This window comes from Amblyomma americanum, chromosome 3 (assembly GCF_052857255.1).
Source record: "Amblyomma americanum isolate KBUSLIRL-KWMA chromosome 3, ASM5285725v1, whole genome shotgun sequence".
In the NCBI taxonomy this organism is placed as follows: Eukaryota; Metazoa; Arthropoda; class Arachnida; order Ixodida; family Ixodidae; genus Amblyomma; species Amblyomma americanum.
The window spans coordinates 139,846,538-139,866,456 of NC_135499.1; the positions used below are offsets into that span (position 1 = coordinate 139,846,538).

The 19,919-nt window shown below is 46.9% G+C and overlaps 1 protein-coding gene across 2 annotated transcripts in view; it reads left to right on the top strand.

Moving 5' to 3' along the window:
• The window catches only part of Pmvk (Phosphomevalonate kinase), a 70,467-nt gene extending 51,741 nt beyond the window's left edge, over positions 1 to 18,726 (top strand). For both annotated transcript variants that reach the window (XM_077658035.1, XM_077658034.1), the window contains 3 exons: positions 9,533 to 9,596; positions 12,256 to 12,547; positions 18,354 to 18,726. In XM_077658035.1, the coding sequence (XP_077514161.1) occupies positions 9,533 to 9,596; positions 12,256 to 12,547; positions 18,354 to 18,490 (493 nt within the window). In that variant the 3' untranslated portion in view covers positions 18,491 to 18,726. The remainder of the gene's footprint in view (positions 1 to 9,532; positions 9,597 to 12,255; positions 12,548 to 18,353) is intronic.
• Positions 18,727 to 19,919: the final 1,193 nt, after the last annotated feature.

Sequence of the window (19,919 nt, forward strand, 5' to 3'; positions counted from 1 at the left end):
GTACACATATTAGCGCGGCCAAAAGGTATATGGTACTACTTTTTCGACGGAGCTAGTGTATCAAGTACTGTTTCGTACTGTAGCAAATTATGCCCGAATGGGCTGTTATTCGTGATGCTTGGTGCAGTTGACTTTTAACAGCGCTTGTCATATGTGCTGCAGCATTTGTCTTTCTCGTCAGTCGTTTCTCCCGCGCTGTGTAGATGAAACATGGCTGTGCTATTGAATTTGATTAAAAGCACGTCTGGAAGGTAAATGACACCCTCAAGCGATAAACATCAGCTGCCGTCGATGAGAAGAGACATCGTCCGCCACCAACCCGAAACTGAGACAGCGGCAGTTGGAGTGTCAGGATTTCCGCGCCACTGCCTTTTCTTTTTTTAACCAAGGGAACGGAGCAGCGCAAAAATTGCATGTTTTTGCGCTGCTCCGTTCCCTTGGTTAAAAAATGCACCAACTAGCCCAAAAAGAAGTTTTACTGAAGTGCCTTTTCTTTGCTACACGAAAATTTGTTTTTAAGGTGGCCTAGACTGATCTTCATTCCACTACTTACCCTAATTACGCTCGAAGACAAGAACCAGATCAGAAAATAGTGTTTAATGCACGTACCCCTTTGCCGCGGCATGGTGAGACCTGCATGCCTGTTTTCTTCGGTTTCTCTAAAATTACAGGGTTCCCCAAGCAATGCACACATTTCTCGCGTCGAGCTTGCTTATTCCTTTGACATTACAGTAGACGTTACACGAAAACAACGCGAAAAACTGAGAACGGAAGGGCGAAAGACGCGACTTTTTGCATTGAAATACACAGCAGACACCGAACTTCCGGGACTTGCCTCCGAACTTCCGGTGGCTTCACTTGCGCCCACTTCGGAAAGCGGGAATGCGGCATCCAGCCACCTAGCAGAGATTAGTGGTCGGTTCAGTTATAGTGCCTAGAATATAGTTACTATAATTCAGTCATTTTTGGCGCTATTGACGACGACGATGATGATAGCTGTTGCCAATTTACAATACACAGCGTCCAAAATTAGAAACGCCCTTCCGTGTGCCCCTCCCCCACACTTCCCCAATTTTTTTGTGTTTAATTATTGTCTTACTAACGCCGAGTAAGTTTTTCCTTCCTGCATGATGTTTACGACGTCGGTTTTGATCTGTCTAGGGAGCTCTAACTCCGTGCCGTCTGCGCTGGATGAATGGGTGGATGGAAGGCAGAAGCGTCCCCTTTGAAACGGGGTGATGGCAGTTGCCACCATGCTCAGCTGTTTTTCCTTTACTTTTGTTCAACTGTGTTGTAAGTTATTAAAATTCCCCATTTTCTTTAAATACGTCTTCCTACACTTTTAACCTTATGTCACCTATCTGCTTTTGAGCCACCAATCTTCCAATCGCTTTTTGCTAATTTCCACCGCAGATTTATTTACATGACTATTGTTATCTCTAGGGCCTCAGGAAGAGTGACTGTGCCTGCATCGACATCGGGATGGATACCATCACATTTTAGTATGAGGCGTTCTATTGTTTCTACATATTTACCACACACAGCACATGTGTCATCTTCGTTAAACTTTTTTTTTAACTGCGCGTTCTAAGACATCCTGATCTAGCTTCAAAGAGTAGGGCACTGCCTCTTGAGTTATCATAAAACGCTTCCTTCCTGATGTGCCTTTTCCGGTATCGATATATATATAGCTCTACACTATGCTTCTTTTCCATTGAATCTACCGAAGTTTTACCTTCCGTGTTTTTAACCTCTTGTTTAATGCTCTTTCTTTCTCCGTCCTCGTGTCTGGCATACTTACTGGTTAGCTTCCTAGTTCTTTTCCTCCACTGTGAGCCAACGGTCTTTCAGTATAGGTATTTAAATACCTTAGCTGCCCACCTGTTATTATACAATTTCCTCAGTCGTTCTTCGTATATCTGAGCTTCCCGTGCTTCGAACGATGCCCAGCCCATATCCCCCTGTAATAATAATAATTGGTTTTTGGGAAAGGAAATGGCGCAGTATCTGTCTCATATATCGGCGGATACCTGAACCGCGCCGTAAGGGAAGGGATAAGGGAGGGAGTGAAAGAAGAAAGGAAGAAAGAGGTGCCGTAGTGGAGGGCTCCGGGATAATTTCGACCACCTGGGGATCTTTGACGTGCACTGACATCGCACTGCACACGGGCGTTTTGCCTCCATTAAAACGCAGCCGCCGCGGTCGGGTTCGAACCCGGGAACTCCTAATCAGTAGCCGAGTGCCCTAACCACTGAGCCACCGCGGCGGGTCAACCCCTGTACAGTCTCGTTCGTGGTTTTCCCGTGGGCACCTAGTGCTAATCTTCCAACAGCTCTCTGATTTACTTCTAATCACGACTGAACGTCTACCCTTAAGCATAGAACCGCATTCCCGAAAGTAAGCCTCGGCACCATTATTCCTTTCCAAATACCTCTGAGGACGTCATACCTGTTGTACCCCCACAGTGCCCTATGTTTCATTATCCCGGCATCTCTTCGCCCTTTTGCTAAGAGACACTGCTCGTGCTTTTCCGTGTACATCTGCCCTTCGTTTACCCATACCCCGAGATATTTGCATTCGGCCTCTCGGGGTATTTCATGGCCTTGTATTGTAAGCTCGATCCTGATCAGTTGTGCCGTTGAAAACCATCACACCTGACTTAGTTGCGCTAAAACTGAAACCGAGACTGTCTCCTTCGTCTCCGCAGCAATTCAACAAAGTTTGCAAATCTTCCTGGCTATCTGCTAACAGTACAATATCTTCCGCATACGTTAAACCCGGTAGTTCTCAACAACCTTTCCGCCTAATCTGTACGAGAGATTATAACCTAGATCGCTTCCTTGTAGCCTTTTTTCCATACTTATAAAGCATGAACAGCAGCGATGATAGAGGACAACATTGCCTTAATTCTTTGTGTACCTCGACAGTTGTCGTACTCCTAATTCCTTCCCATGTTATTTCAACTTTATTTTCTCGATATATTTCCTGTAGAAAATCAATTACCTCATGATCGATACCTTCATCTTTTAATATGTTCCACAGGAGTTCCCTGTTCACGTTATCGTATGCACCGCTTATGTCCAGGAAGGCCAAATACAGAGGTCTGTTTTCCGCCTTAGCTATTTCTATGCACTGGGTAAGCGCGATCAGGCTATCATTTAAGCGCCTACCTCTTCTGAACCCGTTCTGAAGTTCTCCGAGTACTATATATTACTTTCTACCCATGACTGCATTTTTATTTTCACCGCCTGCATCGCCAGCCTGTATGTAACTGATGTTATCGTAATCGGTCGGACGGATTTTATGTTCGTCTGATTGCCTTTCCCTTTATAAATAAAATTCATTTTGCTCTGTTTCCAGCTGTGCGGAATTTGCTGATTTGTTATGACTGCCTCCAATACTTTTATCAGCGTTTCCTTGCCTCTTGGGCCAAGTTCATTAATTAACTCGATTGGAATTTCGTCGATCCCTGCGGACGTACATCTTGGAATATTTGCTTCCGCCTTTTTCCAGTTAAAGGGACCCAGAAAGGCGGTCTCAATAAAGGTGTGATATGGCTGGGATGTTAAAAGGCGACGGTTCATAATTATCCCCCAACAAGAATTATTTTAATGCGTTTTATGGAAGCTGAGTTACATGCAGACGAAATTTGAACTTCCGCGTCTTCGCGCCTTTCCCTCTGCTCTCGCACGCCAAAACGGCGGCGCTCCTCCGCCTGACTTCAGGCCCCACTCACTAAAGTGGTTATTGGGAACTCTCATACGGGGAGGAGGGGGAGAAGGGGGGGAGCGCAGCCCGGTAACTGCCTCCTTTAACCCCCACTCACTCGGACCCTCCCCTACCTCCTCCGGCTGCGGCGCGCGCGGAGCGGCCGCGGTAGCGCGTGACGTCTGAAAGAATTTGGCGCTGTTAACCAATGATAACCCCCGGCTGCTGACGTCATTTGCAAGACGTGACGTCATCTGCCAGGTTTTCGTGCCGCCAGGCCGGCACCGCGCGTCGCCGCGAAATGCGAAAGCGGGAGTTTTTAAAAATGTGTTGTAAATTTCCCGCTCGCTTTTGAGGTCTCGTACGCGGCATGGACGCTCGGTGGACTGTACTCTACATAGTTCAAGCATTTTGAAGCCAAGCTCAAACACCGCTTTCTGTGGCCCTTTAAGATTGGTCAATTCCAAGCTGTTTTCTATTGTGCTATCCTGTGCTGCTCCCTCATTTGGGGCGATTACCCTATCGTCTTTCCTAAATGACTCAGCTATAACTAGCGCAAAGTAGCTCACAGCGTCATGTCCCTCTAAACATTTTCCCTCGGCATCGTGAATCTGTTCCTGCTTTCTGTGATTCGCTTTACCCAGCCAGCTTATATAGTTCCAGAATTTTCTTGAGCCCCCTTTAGTTGCATCGCGAACTTCAGCCAACCAGCGATCAGAGGACTGCTTTATTTTAGCCTGGACGAGGACCTGCACTTGTTGTTTCTTTTGTCGATAAGATTCCCATTTTTGGCCTATTTCCTCTTCAAATAACTGCGCCCTCTTTGCTTCTCTGTGTTCCCGTGATGCCAACCGTCGTTCGATGGCCTCCGTAATTTCCTTTTTCCACCAACTTCGTGGCTTCCTCTTTGATTCCTCTATGCTGGCCGCTGTTTGCGCTATTTGTTTGTCATTTTATTTTGCGTACTCTTTTTTACTTCCCTGAATTTTTCCTTTGAGCAGGGCTCCCAACTGTAGACCAATACACTTATGATCACATCCGAGGCTGTACTTCCCCTCTTCGTCCATTTCCATTATTGCGAGCTTGCTATACATCCCCTGTGATATTAAGCAGTTGTCAGTGGTCGTTTGCCTGTTACGGGATTCCCACGTGATTTGTCCCTCACACTTAGTTTATTTACAATAACTAGGTTGTGTCGCTCACAGAAGTCTAGCATCAACTTCCCGTTACAATCTCTGTATCCATCCAGATCCTCGATGTGGCCATTCATGTCACCCAGCAGAATAATATCGGCCCCTTCTCCAAACTGCCTTATATCGTCATTGAGACACTTTCTCTTGTCTGCATTTGCCCCCTGTCCCTAAATAAACTACCCCTAGCCATGTCCTTTTACCGGCAGTTGTACCTGATACCCAGACATGTTTCTTGCAAGTTGACTTTATTCTTTGCCAATTTGTTCCTTAATGTAACAGCATACCTCCTCCTCCTCCCTTCGTCTCCGTTGTTGTTCTGTTGCTCCCTTCCCAGACGTAGCCATCAATAAACGGTGGGCCTTCTAGATCCCCTAGATGTGTCTCACATAGCGCGTATACACCTACTTCTTCATCCTTTTAACTGCTGTTCTATTTCTAACCACTTCGCCCTCTCTCTACCGCCTTGCATGTTTATGTACCTGATCGTAGTGTTAAATTTCATTTTTGTAGTTTTCTTCCTGAACCTCCTAGTGGTCATTTTATTGGCGTCAGCCTCCATTGTTACACTTTCTACTTTACTTCTACCTACCCTACGCCCTGAGCGGCAGTGGACCCCCTAAAAAAGCTACTGCCCGGCCTGCCAGGCGCCAGCCGATCTCGGCTCCTAGCCTTCCATTAAAGTGAATGCCATCTCGTGTTAAGCCCCCGCCAAAGCCTGCTCTATGCACTTCCCTGTTTATGTCTGCCACTTCAAAGCCTGGCTTAACTTCCTTCTCTCCCGATTAACAGCCACAACGTCCTTGGCAATTTCTCCGTTCTGTCCTTGCAGTATAGTTGTCTTGCACCTACTCATATTTGATCACTACTGATAAGCACTAGGGTATTCCCTTCGTCGTAACTTCCAGATTATGCTGCCTCTTATCATTGACTGTGACCTCATTCCTTGGGGTTAGCTTGTTCCCCTCCTCTCCATCGCCTCCAGACTTCCTAGCTGTCACGTGTGCGTAGCTGTGCCTGTCTGAACCTGCCTGACCTACTTTCCTATTGCTGTCCATGCCAGTGCAGGCCCCATCCACGTGGCTCTGGAATGTCCGCCAGTGTGACTTCGCATGGCGTTGTCAGCCATTTTTGCATCCAACAATTCACTAAGCTGCTCTTGGAGGTTGCGCTTCTCTGCCCTCTCCACCTGTAGCTCTTTTTCTAGAGCATCCATACGTAACTCAAGGCTGGTGTTCTCTTCGTCAGCCCTGTCCAGGTGTGCTCTTAATACGCAGCATTTGTACATAAAATCCGCTCCTTCGGCGTCCTCACAGCTTCGAACCGCGTTTCGTTCAAATTCGCTGACGCCTCACACTCCTTGCATTTGACCTTCAGCTGCTTGACCGCCTTATCAGCACTCTGTTATTGCTACCACAAAATGCTAGAAAAGAAAAAAAACCACTTGCAACCACGTGCTCAAATAAAATTCGGCCTACCGCAAAAGCCGATCACCTAGAAAAGAAATACTAACTGCATAGTTAACTCACAAATGAGCCCTGCAAATCTATAGCTTCTGGCCGGAACAGACCCGGCCGTTAGGTCAGTGACCTGCTCTTTCGCGAGCACTTCACCTAACTAGCAGTTGAGTTTCCCTCTTCAGGCGGTGATGAGAGGAAACACCTTGTTGATGATGAAATCGGGGTTTCTTGATGACCCGGTGGTTCTAACTCGAAAACATTCACGTTACTCGAAGAAAAGGGAAGGTTAACTACTTATTTACAACGTAAATAAAACAAGAAGAAACAAAGCAAGGAGAAAACTATTTACATGACTAAACCGTTGATCGGACGGATTCAGCCATCGTTCAACCCAGCGCGCTCGTTTTTAAACACCAACAAGATTACAAGCGACACACCTCACCAATCAGTGGTCAGGGAAAGGAAAATAAGGTTTCCGCCAACTAATCACAGATTGGGGAAATAGTGCTGATTAAACATTTGGGAAAGGAGAGGTTGCAATCAAATACACAAACAGCACAAACACGACACCCTCTCCCACGACACCCACGGTCCAGCCGTTACCACTTTCCTATCTCTTTCGCACACGCGACAAACATGCCGACGAGACGATCCCTAAAGTTGTTTACAGAACACACCGCAAGAGAAGAAGACAGTCGTTACGGGAAGAGGGGGTTTCCGGTCACTCGGCTAATACTCAGCCGTATCTCGTGCGTTCCCGAAGCCTCGTCAACCCCTTTACAACGAATACATGTCGACAGCTGTACATGGTTAGGCTTCTTAAGACGGGCTATGCCCGTGACGGCGCGGAGTAAACAAGGACGTCCGCCGCACGAAGGGGACGCAGGGACGGGCCCCTTTGTTGGCGACTTCCGACCCCACTGCTGCGGCCTTCTTTGCGAACACGAGACCGACCAGTTGGCGGAGAGGTCAGCGAACTCCACACTAGCCTAGATCTAAAACTAGCCTAAATCTAAACTCTCAAAATATTAAAGGAAAGAACTCATCTATTTGTCGTAGTCACGGCGCTCGCAGTCGTCCGTCCGTCCGGTCCCGGTCACCAGCGCGACGTCTAGCGGCAGCGCCTGGTTCGAGATTGCGCATCTTATTGTCGTCTGAGCATCAGACGTGTGCTATCTCGAACCAGGCGCTGCCGCTAGACGTCGCTCTACGCGCTCCGGAGCGCAGACGGCACGGAGTCCGAGCTCTCGACAGGTCTGTGGACGACTGTGCATCGACAGCTGTGGTAAGGTAGCCACCTTAGCTGTGGGGTCGTAGCTAGCGTACTGAGCGGCCTTAGCTGTTTCAATAAAGGATAGACGTATATAGCTGCTTACCTAGGAGGTTGCCTAAACATTACCAACACAGGCTAGCGAAGCGCATGATGTGGCGTTCGACGCAGAAACCACGGACGGTAATGTGATTCACAGCCTTCCCTCACGGGGTGTGGGGCGCAGCGCAGCAACTCTGTCAGCAACGCAACAGCTGTGTTACCTAGCGACACCTGGACAGAAAGCGCCGGCTCCGTACATGAAACGCGCCCGCGTCTTCGACAAGCCGTGTAGCCCGTGGCTCGCCGTGCTGTAGTGATCGAGGTGAGCCCGTTATATTGTGTTTGAAGGAGGGTCGGCGGAGTGAATACTGGATAAAACCATGTCGTGGTTCACAGCTGCTTATGACTGCAGTAATGCACTCGGCGAGAAACGCGAGAGAATGCGTTTATTTGAGACGCACCAACAATTATGATCTGCCGCCGCTTTCGTCTCCCACTAATCAAGAGAACACATTTTCATCTCAGCTATACTTTTACTAGAATTAAAGAAACAAGGATAATATTTCGTATACTTTTTTATAAACTCAATGCCCACGATGGCATGAAGTGAGCAAAACTCGTTAATTCGGATTTGAAGGGGCGGAGCAAGATATGTCCGAATTATCCGAAGGTGCGAATTATCGAATGACCCCAAAAAAGCCGCCGCTGTGGCTCAGGGGTTATGGTGCTTGGCTGTGACCCGAAATATGCGGGTTCGACAACGGTCGCGGCGGCCGCATTTCGGTGGAGGCGAAACCCGCCGCGGTGGCTCAGTGGTTAGGGCGCTCGGCTACTGAGCCGGTGTACCCGGGTTCGAACCCGACCGCGGCGGCAGCGTTTCGATGGAGGCGAAACGCAAAAGGCGCCCGTGTGCTGTGTGATGTCAGCGCGAGGGAAAGGCGACAGGAATCATTTCTACTACATGGGGACCTTTGACGTGCACTAATATATCGCACAGCACACGGGCGCCTTTGCGTTTCGCCTCCATCGAAACGCGGCCGCCGCGGCTGTGTTCGACCCCGGGTACTCCGGCTCAGTAGCCGAGCGCGCAGCGACAGCGTTGAACGCCGAGGCGCCTAGAAAATGGAATGACCAGCGATGTGCCTATCGGAGTCTGAAACTGCGCAAAACGTTACGGGGCTGACTGGCCGATGTGCGGCTTTGTCACCATCGCCGCAGTCCGGTATGAAACTCGTAAAATTGAAATCGAAACTATGCGGCACCTATTCTTCCTTTCTTCTTTCACTCCCTCCTTTATCCCCTCCCTTACGGCGCGGTTCAGGTGTCCAAAGATATATGAGACAGATACTGCGCCATTTCCTTTCCCCAAAAAACCAATTATAATTATAAACTATGCGACCGCACTGTTTTTAGGCTGCGGGACTCTTCGAGCGTCATTACTCCTGTCTTTGCGTGCATGGTCTGAACACTGTACTATGCAATTCAGGCTTGAAAAGGGATACTTGGACAATCGCTAAACCGGTCTGAAGTAAACGATGCGAGTCTAGCTGTGTCCGAATTAACAAGCGTCCATTACCGTGGGCTTTCATAGGCGTTGGCTGAGATCGCGCTGTAGTCTGAATTATCTGAATTTTCGAAGTAGCGGGTGTCGAATTAACGAGATTTTATTGTAGAGATAGGTGGAGGAGGAGGAACAAGCTTATTTGTCATATGACAAAGAGGGTAGGGATGAGGCATAGACAGGTGCGTGGGCCCTCGCGACGGCGCTAGGTGGCTTGAAGGTCATGCTTCTTGGCGACCTCCAGTGGAAACATAGGCTCAGTAAAGAGAATAACTGCTTATCGTCAATCCTTTCCTTTCAGAATCGGCGATGACAAGTGCACAATACTGCGTCTCTCGGAGCCCATTAAAGAGGCATACGCCAAGGTAAGAACGAACACAATTGGCTGTTGAGCACATTGGTAGTTTTGGTGTTGAGTTGTGAGCTGTATAGCGCATTGAAAGTTTTCAGCTGCATTCGTGAGCATGTGCATGCACCGCCTAGGACGCTGCATTTAACTATTTTCACTCAAGAATACGCATAGTGCGTAACAGCTGCTCCACTAGGTTTCTTGTGTGCAGTTTTGTGGGAGAAATTTTGAGAACCTTCTGCGTTGTGAGCCGTACGTCATAAGTAAAAGATATGCATGCACAGGTGGTCGCAAGTGTGTATCTTCGTATCTCATTACAATCTGAAGACGTAATGTTTAAGTAGGTATAGTTACACCATAATTATACAGTAATGACTTTGACTGGATAATTAAGGCGATATGACACTCTACACAGCTCTCGAACTGAAAATATTCAGGGTGTCCGCATTTTCAGCCATTGTAGTAGATGGGAAAAATGCGCCTTGGTGGTCGTAATTGGCACCGTAATATTCCTTGATCGCTGTCTAAACACACGTTTTGTAAGTCGTTAATTGCGCTCGCATTACTTTGACGGGTCGAGTGAGACGAGGTGGTAATAGCGAAAATATGCGTTCTGAAAATTGGTTTTTGCCGCTGTGCGATGTCAGTGCACGTTAAAGATCCCCAGGTGGTCGAAATTATTCCGGAGCCCTCCACTACGGCACCTCTCTCTGCCTTTCTTCTTTCACTCCCTCCTTTACCCTTCCCTTACGGCGCGGTTCAGGTGTCCGCCGAGATGCGAGACAGATACTGCGCCATTTCCTTTCCCCAACAATCAATTATTATTAGAAAGGAAATGGCGCAGTAACATCTCGGTGGTCATCCGAACCGCGCCGCGGGGGAAGTGTGTGATCTGGGTTGAGGAGTTGGTCTGAAGTAAAGACACAGTAGCGCAAAAGGCGGACACGGACGTAGTGAGGGAACAAGAGCGCTTTACTTGCAAAAGGCTTTACTTGACTAATATGGCTTGTATAGCTTCATTTACCCATGCACCAAGGCCCCAAACAGTCACTTGTCAACTGAAATGAATCAAAAATAGGGACATTACACGCGTTTACAGATATATGTGTCAAGAAACGCCATTTCACTCCCGCGAAGCACAACAGAGGTATCACTGATGCAGTTGTCTCCTCGTTTCTTGATATCAAACGCTTCTACAAGCTCTCGTTCTGTTTTGACGCGACTCTTCATTTTGCATTCCGATAAGCGAGGACCGCAGGCGACTAGATTCTTCGTGCAATAGCTAGACTAGTGGTCTGGAAGGTGGCAACCTTTTTTTGCTAGTGAATTCTTGTGCTCCGTGATAAAGCGCCCGTCCTGTTCCCTCACTACATCCGTGTTCGCCTTTTGGGCTACTGTCTTTCCTAAATATGCACCAACACGGCCAGCTACAAGTGATTCTCGCTCTGAAGTCTACACACCGCCTGCTGCTCCCTCGAGAGGGAGTGGTGCGGCGGCGGGAATTGCCTTCTTAATAAAAAATTAATATGGATTAGCCCCGCTAATCCAGGATATACAAAGCGAAAATCGAGATTGAGGTCCCCCTGACCCACGCAGCCGGTTTTGCACCTTTCATTTCGTGAAAATGAACGGGGTTTGCAAAGTTGTCAGCGCCAATGAACTCTATGAACGCCGTCGGCTCACTTTTGTTTGGTTTTTGATCCTTTTGCCGCCGTTTAGCAAGGCGTGCCTCTCGTGATCCTGGCGTTTCAGCCGCTTGTCTAGCAATGCACTTTTCATATCTTCGCTGCTTTTGAGCCAACTCCCACGCTACCACTTCTGGGTCTTCTCCTCCTTCCATGGCGAGAGGTCAGACACGGAGGCAGCGCGCGGCGGCGGCGACGGCTGCGACCACCTGCGCTCCGCGTGACGTCACTCGGTTTTGCGCATGCGCAGCTGTGGCAAATCTGTAGTGTGGCTCACGCGAAGCCCGGTGTTGACGAGCCTAGTGAAGCTTTTGGCTTCAATAATTGTTTTTTTTTTTTTGGGGGGGGGGGAAGGCGCAGTATCTATCTCATACATCGTTGGACACCTGAACCGCGCCGTAAGGGAAGGGATAAAGGAGGGAGTGAAAGAACAAAGGAAGAGGTGCCCGTAGTGGAGAGCTCCGGAATAACTTCGACCACCTGGGGATCTTTGACGTGCACTGACATCGCACAGCACACGAGCGCCTTAGCGTTTTGCCTCCATAAAAACGCAGCCGCAGCGGTCGGGTTCGAACCCGAGTACTCCGGATCAGTAGCCGAGCGCCCTAACCACTGAGCCACCGCGGCGGGTAAAATTGCCTTCTTCCGAGTTTGAAATGGGTGATGTGGTCGTGGTAGGAGGTTGCCGCTTCGTCGGTTGCCTCCACTGGCCGGCCTCGTTTCCGGCGTGAGGGGAGGAAAGTGGGACTGAAACAAGGGGAAAGGGAGAAAGAGGTGCCACAGTCGAGGTCTCCGAAATAAATTCGACCACCTGGGGATCTGTACCTACGTGCACAGCACATGGTCAGTTTGTGCCTCCATGGAAACGCGGCCGCCGAGGTCGGGTTCGAACCCGTGTACTCCGGATCAGCAGTCGAGCGCCTTAACCACTGAGCCACCGGGCAGGTAATTGCGCAAGAGGTCATGGGTGTGTGTTCTCGGCGTGCGCAGGAGCACAACCTCGACCTCAAGCGACTGCTCGACTCTTCCGATTACAAGGAGCTGTACCGCGCCAAGATGGTCGCCTGGGGCGAGGAGCGGCGCAACGAAGACCTGTCCTTCTTCTGCCGGTTGGCGGTGCGGAAGAGCGGCCGGCCCGAGTTCCCCGTGTGGATGGTGAGCGACGCCCGCCGGGAGAGCGACGTCGAGTACTTCCGCGAGACGTTCGCCTGCCCAACGCTCACTGTGCGCGTCAGGGCGCGCCAGGGCACGCGCCGGGACCGCGGATGGGTGCACACCCCGGGTGAGGAAGAACTTTGCTCAACGAGGGGAGTGCGTGCATGCTTTTTGCTTGGTCATGCTGACCGAGTTTCACAGCGCTTGCTGTAAGAGGGAAAGTTTCTCCAGGCTGGGCGTCGACCGCGTTGTGTGATGGCCGATTTGAATGCTCCCCAGGTGAGCTGAAAGCGGACGCTAGAGGCAGCACGAAGGTGGAGTCGCTGGATAAGTTTCCAAAAATTTATCCAGCGACTCTATGCGAAAGAAGAAAAGGAAAGTGCACGGGCATGTCGACTGGCATCAAAAGGCCCACTGTAGGAACTGAAAAATGTTATCCTAGCAGTCATAAATGGAGCCTGAATCACAGGAGCAATAGCTGAAAAACTTGAAATTGCAGTTGTCAGAGCATTATTCAAGAAAATTAAGAAAAATGATTGTAACGATGACAAATATCAATAGTACCCGACCTCTCATGCATAATCCAGAAGTATTTAGCAGAGGCAATGACTATTATTTTGCGAGAAGAACTCGTTTATAACAAGGCCGAACAGGTCGAAGTACTATTATGCTGAATAACCATGTGAATCTTACCTGTAAAAAGCTACGAACTTTTGCAGTGCAAATGCATCATATAAAAAGCTACACAGCTGTCAACCTAAGAATGCTATACCAGTCCATTGGAGAAACACTGTTATAGTATGGTTTTACATTATTTAGGTTTTGCTCTGAAACACTAAAAAAGTAAATTAACTGCATAATTTAAAAATGTACTGTATGGTGTATTAATAGAAGGCAAAGAAAAGAAAAGACCTATTTAGAACAGCACACCTATTACCAGTTGGATAACTCTGTAACTACACGATGTATACCAGGTTCTGTTATGGTAATATGTTTAAGACAGAGAAACCTAAAAGCAAGTTCACCTTAAGAAACACAAAACACTTCAGTGTCCCTAAAATTTACACGAATTATAGAAATGGCGCAGAGATTACTATGTGCCTATGTGTACTGTGATGTCAGTCGTACGGCGATAAAGAAGGCGAAAAAAATGCTAAAAGATGTTTTCCTTAAAATGCTTAAAGGAGTATGGACCTCCTGCATGTTTGTAAACAAACGAGGTGGCGCTGCAGTCGCTAGCGAGCTCGTGGTAGGCAAAAGGTCGGGGAGTGGCGTCGCGGATAGGTGTTGAGCGCGGGTTTTCAAGGCTTGTAGGCGCGTTACCAGTTTCTTTGAATCATAGCAATGGTCGATGCTTCCAACTTAGTAATTTGTTGAAGTACACGAGCTCGCGTTGGCCACGTGCGGCCTATAAAGAGAAATAGTTTGCCACTGTATTGTATATAATGGTTAGTAGTAAATATGTAGAAAGCGTTCCTGCCGTTTATTTATGCGCTAGGCATTGAATAAAACAAGTTTTTACACTATGCACTAGCCGGAATGATTTTACTTCGGGACAATAGTGAGGGGAAGTGCTGGCCTTGTTTCGTCGGAGCAGACATACGCTCATCGTCTGCTGACATAGGTACGTGTCGCGCTGTGCGAAAAGTGGGGACAGCGTCGTGTCCCTGATCTCCTGTCTCGCTTAGCACTGTTTTTAGCCGCATGACCACGCACCAGCCAGGCCGATTTGTCCTCTTGTTAAGCTGGTCGATTTGGTGAAAATTTTTGATTTCTAGAATTATTTTCTTTCCTAGCCCTGAAGTCTAGTTTCGTGACGAAAAATTATAGCAAAATATTGAATACAAATTTATAAATTACGCTTTTTAGAAGTGTGGTCGTAAAAAATTGTGAGGTAATTTCTTTGATTTCAGTGCCGCATTTCTTTGACCAAAGCGAAAGCGAAGATGCCATAAACGAGGGAATAAACTTTAAGGTTCGTTTTGTCACCTCTAACATTTTCTGCGACTGGATCACTCACCTTCGTAATTCGCATGAAAATAAAATGATTCCATTTGTCGCTAACTATTCCTGAGACGTTGAGGAGCGTAATAAATCTCTCGATTTTTTCCCCTACACGTGCAGTACTGTGTTATTTCTTGCAAGAAACGTTTTCATGTAACTATGCATGCATAAGTACTGATCATATAGAAAAAGAACTAATCGCGTCATCATACAGAACAGGGCTTTATGTACATGCTGGCATAAAAAAACTGCGCACTATCTACTCAATTATTTGAGACCTAGCTTGAGGGGACTTGACGACGGTGTTAATTATAATTACCCAGAACTGCACCAGGTATAGCTATAAATAAAAGGAATTACTGAAACTAGCGTAGGAATTTCTTATTTGCACCAAGTTTAGTTACATATCGCATGCATGAATAACGAAAACACTTTTCATGCCGCGTCACCTGTCAATCTCGCCACGTGTCTGTTAATAGCACGCCTGCGGCTGCTTCTTTCCAAACAAGCTTCGCGATCATGTATTACCTCATGAAACATGACACATGCATGATGCAATGAAAAAGCATATGGCGTTTAGCACACTTAAGGTACGCTATTCTAAGCACACCAACGCGACCGCGCAAGATTGACACATCTTACCAGACTTCTTACTACTCGAATGAAATAATTACGTCGTCATATCAAGAAACAGTTTCAAGTAAATATTAAATGTCATAAAACGCGCCATTAAAACATGGTGTGCTATTAACAAAAAAACGCATTCCTTGGGGGCGAGTGAACCTGTCGGCGCCCCGTGCACTCCGGCTCAAGGTGATAAGTACGTGTGCAGCTGCATGTCTTTTTTTTTTCCTTGAGCAATTATCAGCCTACTATACTGAAGTTCAGGTGAATGAACGCAGTAATTTGCATGCTATTAAGTGCATTGAGTGGCAGTGCCTATCGACTCCCAGACTTCGTGCTTTACTACCGTGGCCCAATGCCTGTTAGCCAGTTTCCGAATGCGGCATTTATGCGCGAGAAACCTATCGAGGCTAATTTAATATTTTTTATGCTACTACGCGGATCCAGCAGTGACGCAGCTGGTCAATACATGCTGCTTCTGCAGTGCACAGGCTTGAAGCAGCCGCCGGTAACTGCGGCAGCTGCGGTAGGCACAGGCAAGCGGAACCTGTTTTGCCTACCATGCGAAAGTCGCTGCTAACGTCAGCGCCACCGCATCTTCGTGACGTCGCGGGGTGAAGGAGGTCCATAGACACCTAATTTTGGTGGCATGTTTTTTTCTTTATAATAATGCGGAAGACACTAGTATGCACGAATCACCACGTGATATTTGCCTACGACCGCTAAATGATTTATAATCAAATTTTTTCTGTCGTGCTGTTTCGGTTTTGGTTTCAACAGTCGAACGATGGCTGTGACGTCAAAGAGTACTTCTGTGTCACGTGAGGCATGGAAAAACGTCCATATAATCGCTGCTTCATCTATTTAATTTACTGCAGTGCTGAAGCCAGCCTTCCTCAAGAGCTGAAATGACAATAAATGAGGAAGCAGCGATTATATTGCAGTTTTTTCATGTCTCACACGACCTGCAAGTACACGTTGCACGTTAATGTCACAGTCCTAATTTGGCTGTTGAAACTGAAACCGAAACAGCAGGAGAAAGAAATGCGATTATAAATTATTCAGCAGTCCTGGGAGAATACCAGGTGATAATCCATTTATGATAATGCCTTACGCATCGTTACAAACAAGAAAGCACGCACCCAAAATTTATGTGTCTATACTCCTTTAAAAATGATGCAGAGGTGTTACAATGTTATATCTGTATATTTACTCTGTTTCTCTAATCATGAAATTTCCCAGTTTCTAGAGGTATAACAGTGCATATTGGCATACTTGCTTTGTTCATTTATGGAATTTCCCCCTGTCCGAGGCGTAGTGTATTTGTATATTTACTGTGCTGTTCACTCATGGAATTTCCTTCTGTACATAAAGTGATGATGGAAACATGTTGTGCCATTTTGTAATGCTCTTTAACAGAAATAATGTCAAGCCAATGATTTAGTTCCACGGAAGGTATCAGAATAGGTGTATTATGCAAGCTGCCAGTGCTGCAGACAAGTACACCAGTGTTTAAGCGGTGTGGGAATGTACAATTTGTGAGCAATATTTTGACAAAATAAAACCATTATTACTACTACTACTACTACTCATCATCATCAGCCTTACTACACCCACTGCAGGGCAAAGGCCTCTCTCATGTCTCTCCAATTAACCCTGTCCTTACTACTACTACTACTGTTATTATTGTCACTGCCTTGTGATGATAAAAGGGAGCTGAACTGCACTAAAGTGACGATGATGGCTGCGGCATATGCCAGATACCCCCATGTACCACGTATCTGCTCCCCTCCGCAGCCATTCCTATTTCAGGACTGTGTTATTCATGCAATCTTAGAAAGGGGAGCATTGGGTGAGGAAAGCTATCAGGAAAAGGGCATAGTGCCTAGAGCTCTCCCACGGTGGGTGCCAAAAACTGCACTGTGAAGAGATGAAGGAGGTGATGAAAGGAGGGATTACAAACGAGGCGCCATAGTGGAGCTGCCCAGATTAATTTTGGCCACCCGGGCTTCTTTTAATGCAGACAGGGCTAACTGGAAGTTTGTAGGAGCTTGTCCTGCAGCAGACATGTATAGCCTGATGATGATGGTGAATATATGGCTTTGAACCTCGCACAGTACATAAGCACTGCTGGGCTGCTTAAAGGGTGCACGAGTAGTCACATGCGTGCTCGAGGGTGGGCTTTGTAGACTTTGGGCAGATTTATGGGCGACTCTTGGAGCCGGGGAGAGGGATCCTATTTGCACAATGCATTTATAGGGCTCTTTATTGAAAAGGCAACGTATTTAATGGTTTTCCAACAGAAAATTTCTCGCCGAGGGGGAATGCCCCACCCCCTTCTTTAAATTCAGCAGTTTTTGGAGTATGTGCCTCATCTGGTCATGAGATGGGATCTGGTAAACCTCACAGTATACTCACTTGTGGGCGAGGGGAATGTAGGACAGCTGTTGCTTGCTCACTCTGGGACACTGACTACTCCATGTGTATTAGGAGTAGTACATTTGCTAGTTCTGGTAAGACAGATCAAACTTTGCAATGGTTTACGCAAGAGGCTGCATAAAGGAACTCAGACGACGTTTAAATGGTAGAAAAGGCTGCTTCTATCATTGCTAACCATGCTGGAAAAAAAAAATGTGGCATAGTGTTGCCCTACAGTGATGATCACCATTCTCGTGGACACTATAATTTAAGAGCGCTGTGTGTCCTGTATATACCCATAGTGCGGATCACAGTGGTGGTAGGAAAAAGAAAGAGACAAATAAACCTTTCTTAAGTTAATGATGTTTTGCAGTGGCTTTTCCAGTCAGTATTTTTCCCCACCTTCCCCTAAGCTTTGTGAAATCTAAGGTTCGACGAAATCTCGTCTGGTCGGGTGAATACATTGGCGAAAATAACGAAGCGCCGACCAAAAGGTGTTGTCAAGATGGAAGGACGTTTCGACTTCCACACGGAAGTCTTGTTCACTGATGAAAAAATTTCGCACACAAAGCTTAAGTACGTTGTGCTAATCGTCGCAGGCATCTAGCGTACGAGGGCGGTAGATTGCCGATGTTACGGTTGTTACGGTTGCCGATGTTACGGTTGCCGATGTTACGGATGTTACGGTTGTTAAGCTTTGTCCATTCCCACATTAAGTAATTAACATACTGTCAAACTTTAGAGACAGGATACAAGAATGCACTGATGCATGCTTCTTCCTGGAAGCCACTGGCCAGTATAAATGTGGAACAAAGCAGGAGTTATCGTTCAGTCTAAATACCATCCAGCCAAACGCAATTACTTGCAACTATGGTTCCTCCCTCTAGGTATCGATGACGCTACAACGGAGTGTGGCCTCGACCACATGGACAACTGGGATTTTGTGATCAACAACAACGATGATGACGACTTGGAAGGCCAACTGGAATCCATTCTTCGAGCCGTGCATGAGCACTGTTCATAATGTGCCAAAAGCGTCCTTGAAGGCTGCATTTTCTGCTAGTGCCAAGTCTCATTAATGAAACTGGATCTATACTGCTCATTACAATCAGCTTCTATATTTGTATTGATGTCTATTGAAGCATTCCAAGCTTTTGCGAAGACAATCAATGTTGTGTTGTGCTTTGAGATGATACTTCTACATATTCCTCCAAAAATTAATTTTTTTCTCATGTTATTAAACACATGTAAATACCTGCAGTGCCATGCCTCATTATTTCATGAAAAACATACGAAACTTACTGCATAAAAGTAAAGCCCCTGCTCTGCATAATGACCACACACATGCATTCCCAAACTTGCATAATATGCTTAACTATACTGGTCATTCTTGGCAGTTCTTTATCAATACTGAACAACGGAATTCTGTCTTTACTAGGATTAGTGCGAAAAATCAGTTCATACAGCTTAAATGAATGTACAAAAAATGCAGCACAATGCAGTGGTATTCCTATGCATGCAAGCACCCACAATGGTCATTGAACCAATGACAAATGAATTCAGCTGCTGCCATGTGGCTACTTTCACTGGCCACTGAACTCAATTGCCGTTGGCTCAGCATGCTTTCGCAAATACCGTTGCAATTTCAGGGGGCACTTACAGTGGCTCACGCATTAAACACGAAGTAAAATAGGGTATCAAGACATCATGCACAGGTACCACATGAAGTATATAGGTATTATAATAGTGAGCTCTCAACAAACGCTCTAAGCCATGCACTTCGCCCATGGCAAGTACACATGTATATATATGTAGCATGCAACTTAAGCACACAGCAGTTGGCTAACTGCCTGCAATTCTCTGCTAGCCAGCGTCAGCAGTTACCAGAAGCCACATTTTAATGCTTCACTCTAATAAACATTTCAACAGCATCGAAATTCTCGTGCTTATAATTTAGGTAACAAGAGAAGCCTCAACAACAGACTATTTTGAATGCAAAAACAGCTTCACAGCAGACTTGATTTATCCGACTGTACTGCACAGCAGACTACCGGCCGTTAAGAACAACCTGGTTAAGATGAACAATATGAGAATGTTTGGTTGGTTTCCCATAGACTATAAAATGGTTGCGGCTCAACACAGGTTATACAGCGCGAAGGAAACCGAACCAGTGGCCGATGTCAACGTGGAGACGTTGGCAGCATCCGCTGCCCTTTTCCGCTTGAGATACTAGAGTGTTCTAGCATAGCATGATCCGTGATCCAGTACAGTGATCCGTTTCCGCGGTGCGCCACTACACGTGCGCAGAACTCCATGGGGAGTTCAGTCAGCTGCGCGCGCGCCTGCTGTGTTGGACCAATCAGCGTGCACATAGTGGTGCCCCGCGGAAGCGGATCACGTTAGCAGATAGTGCATCATTCTCTACCATAACTCTCTATTCTTGTTGCCCATAT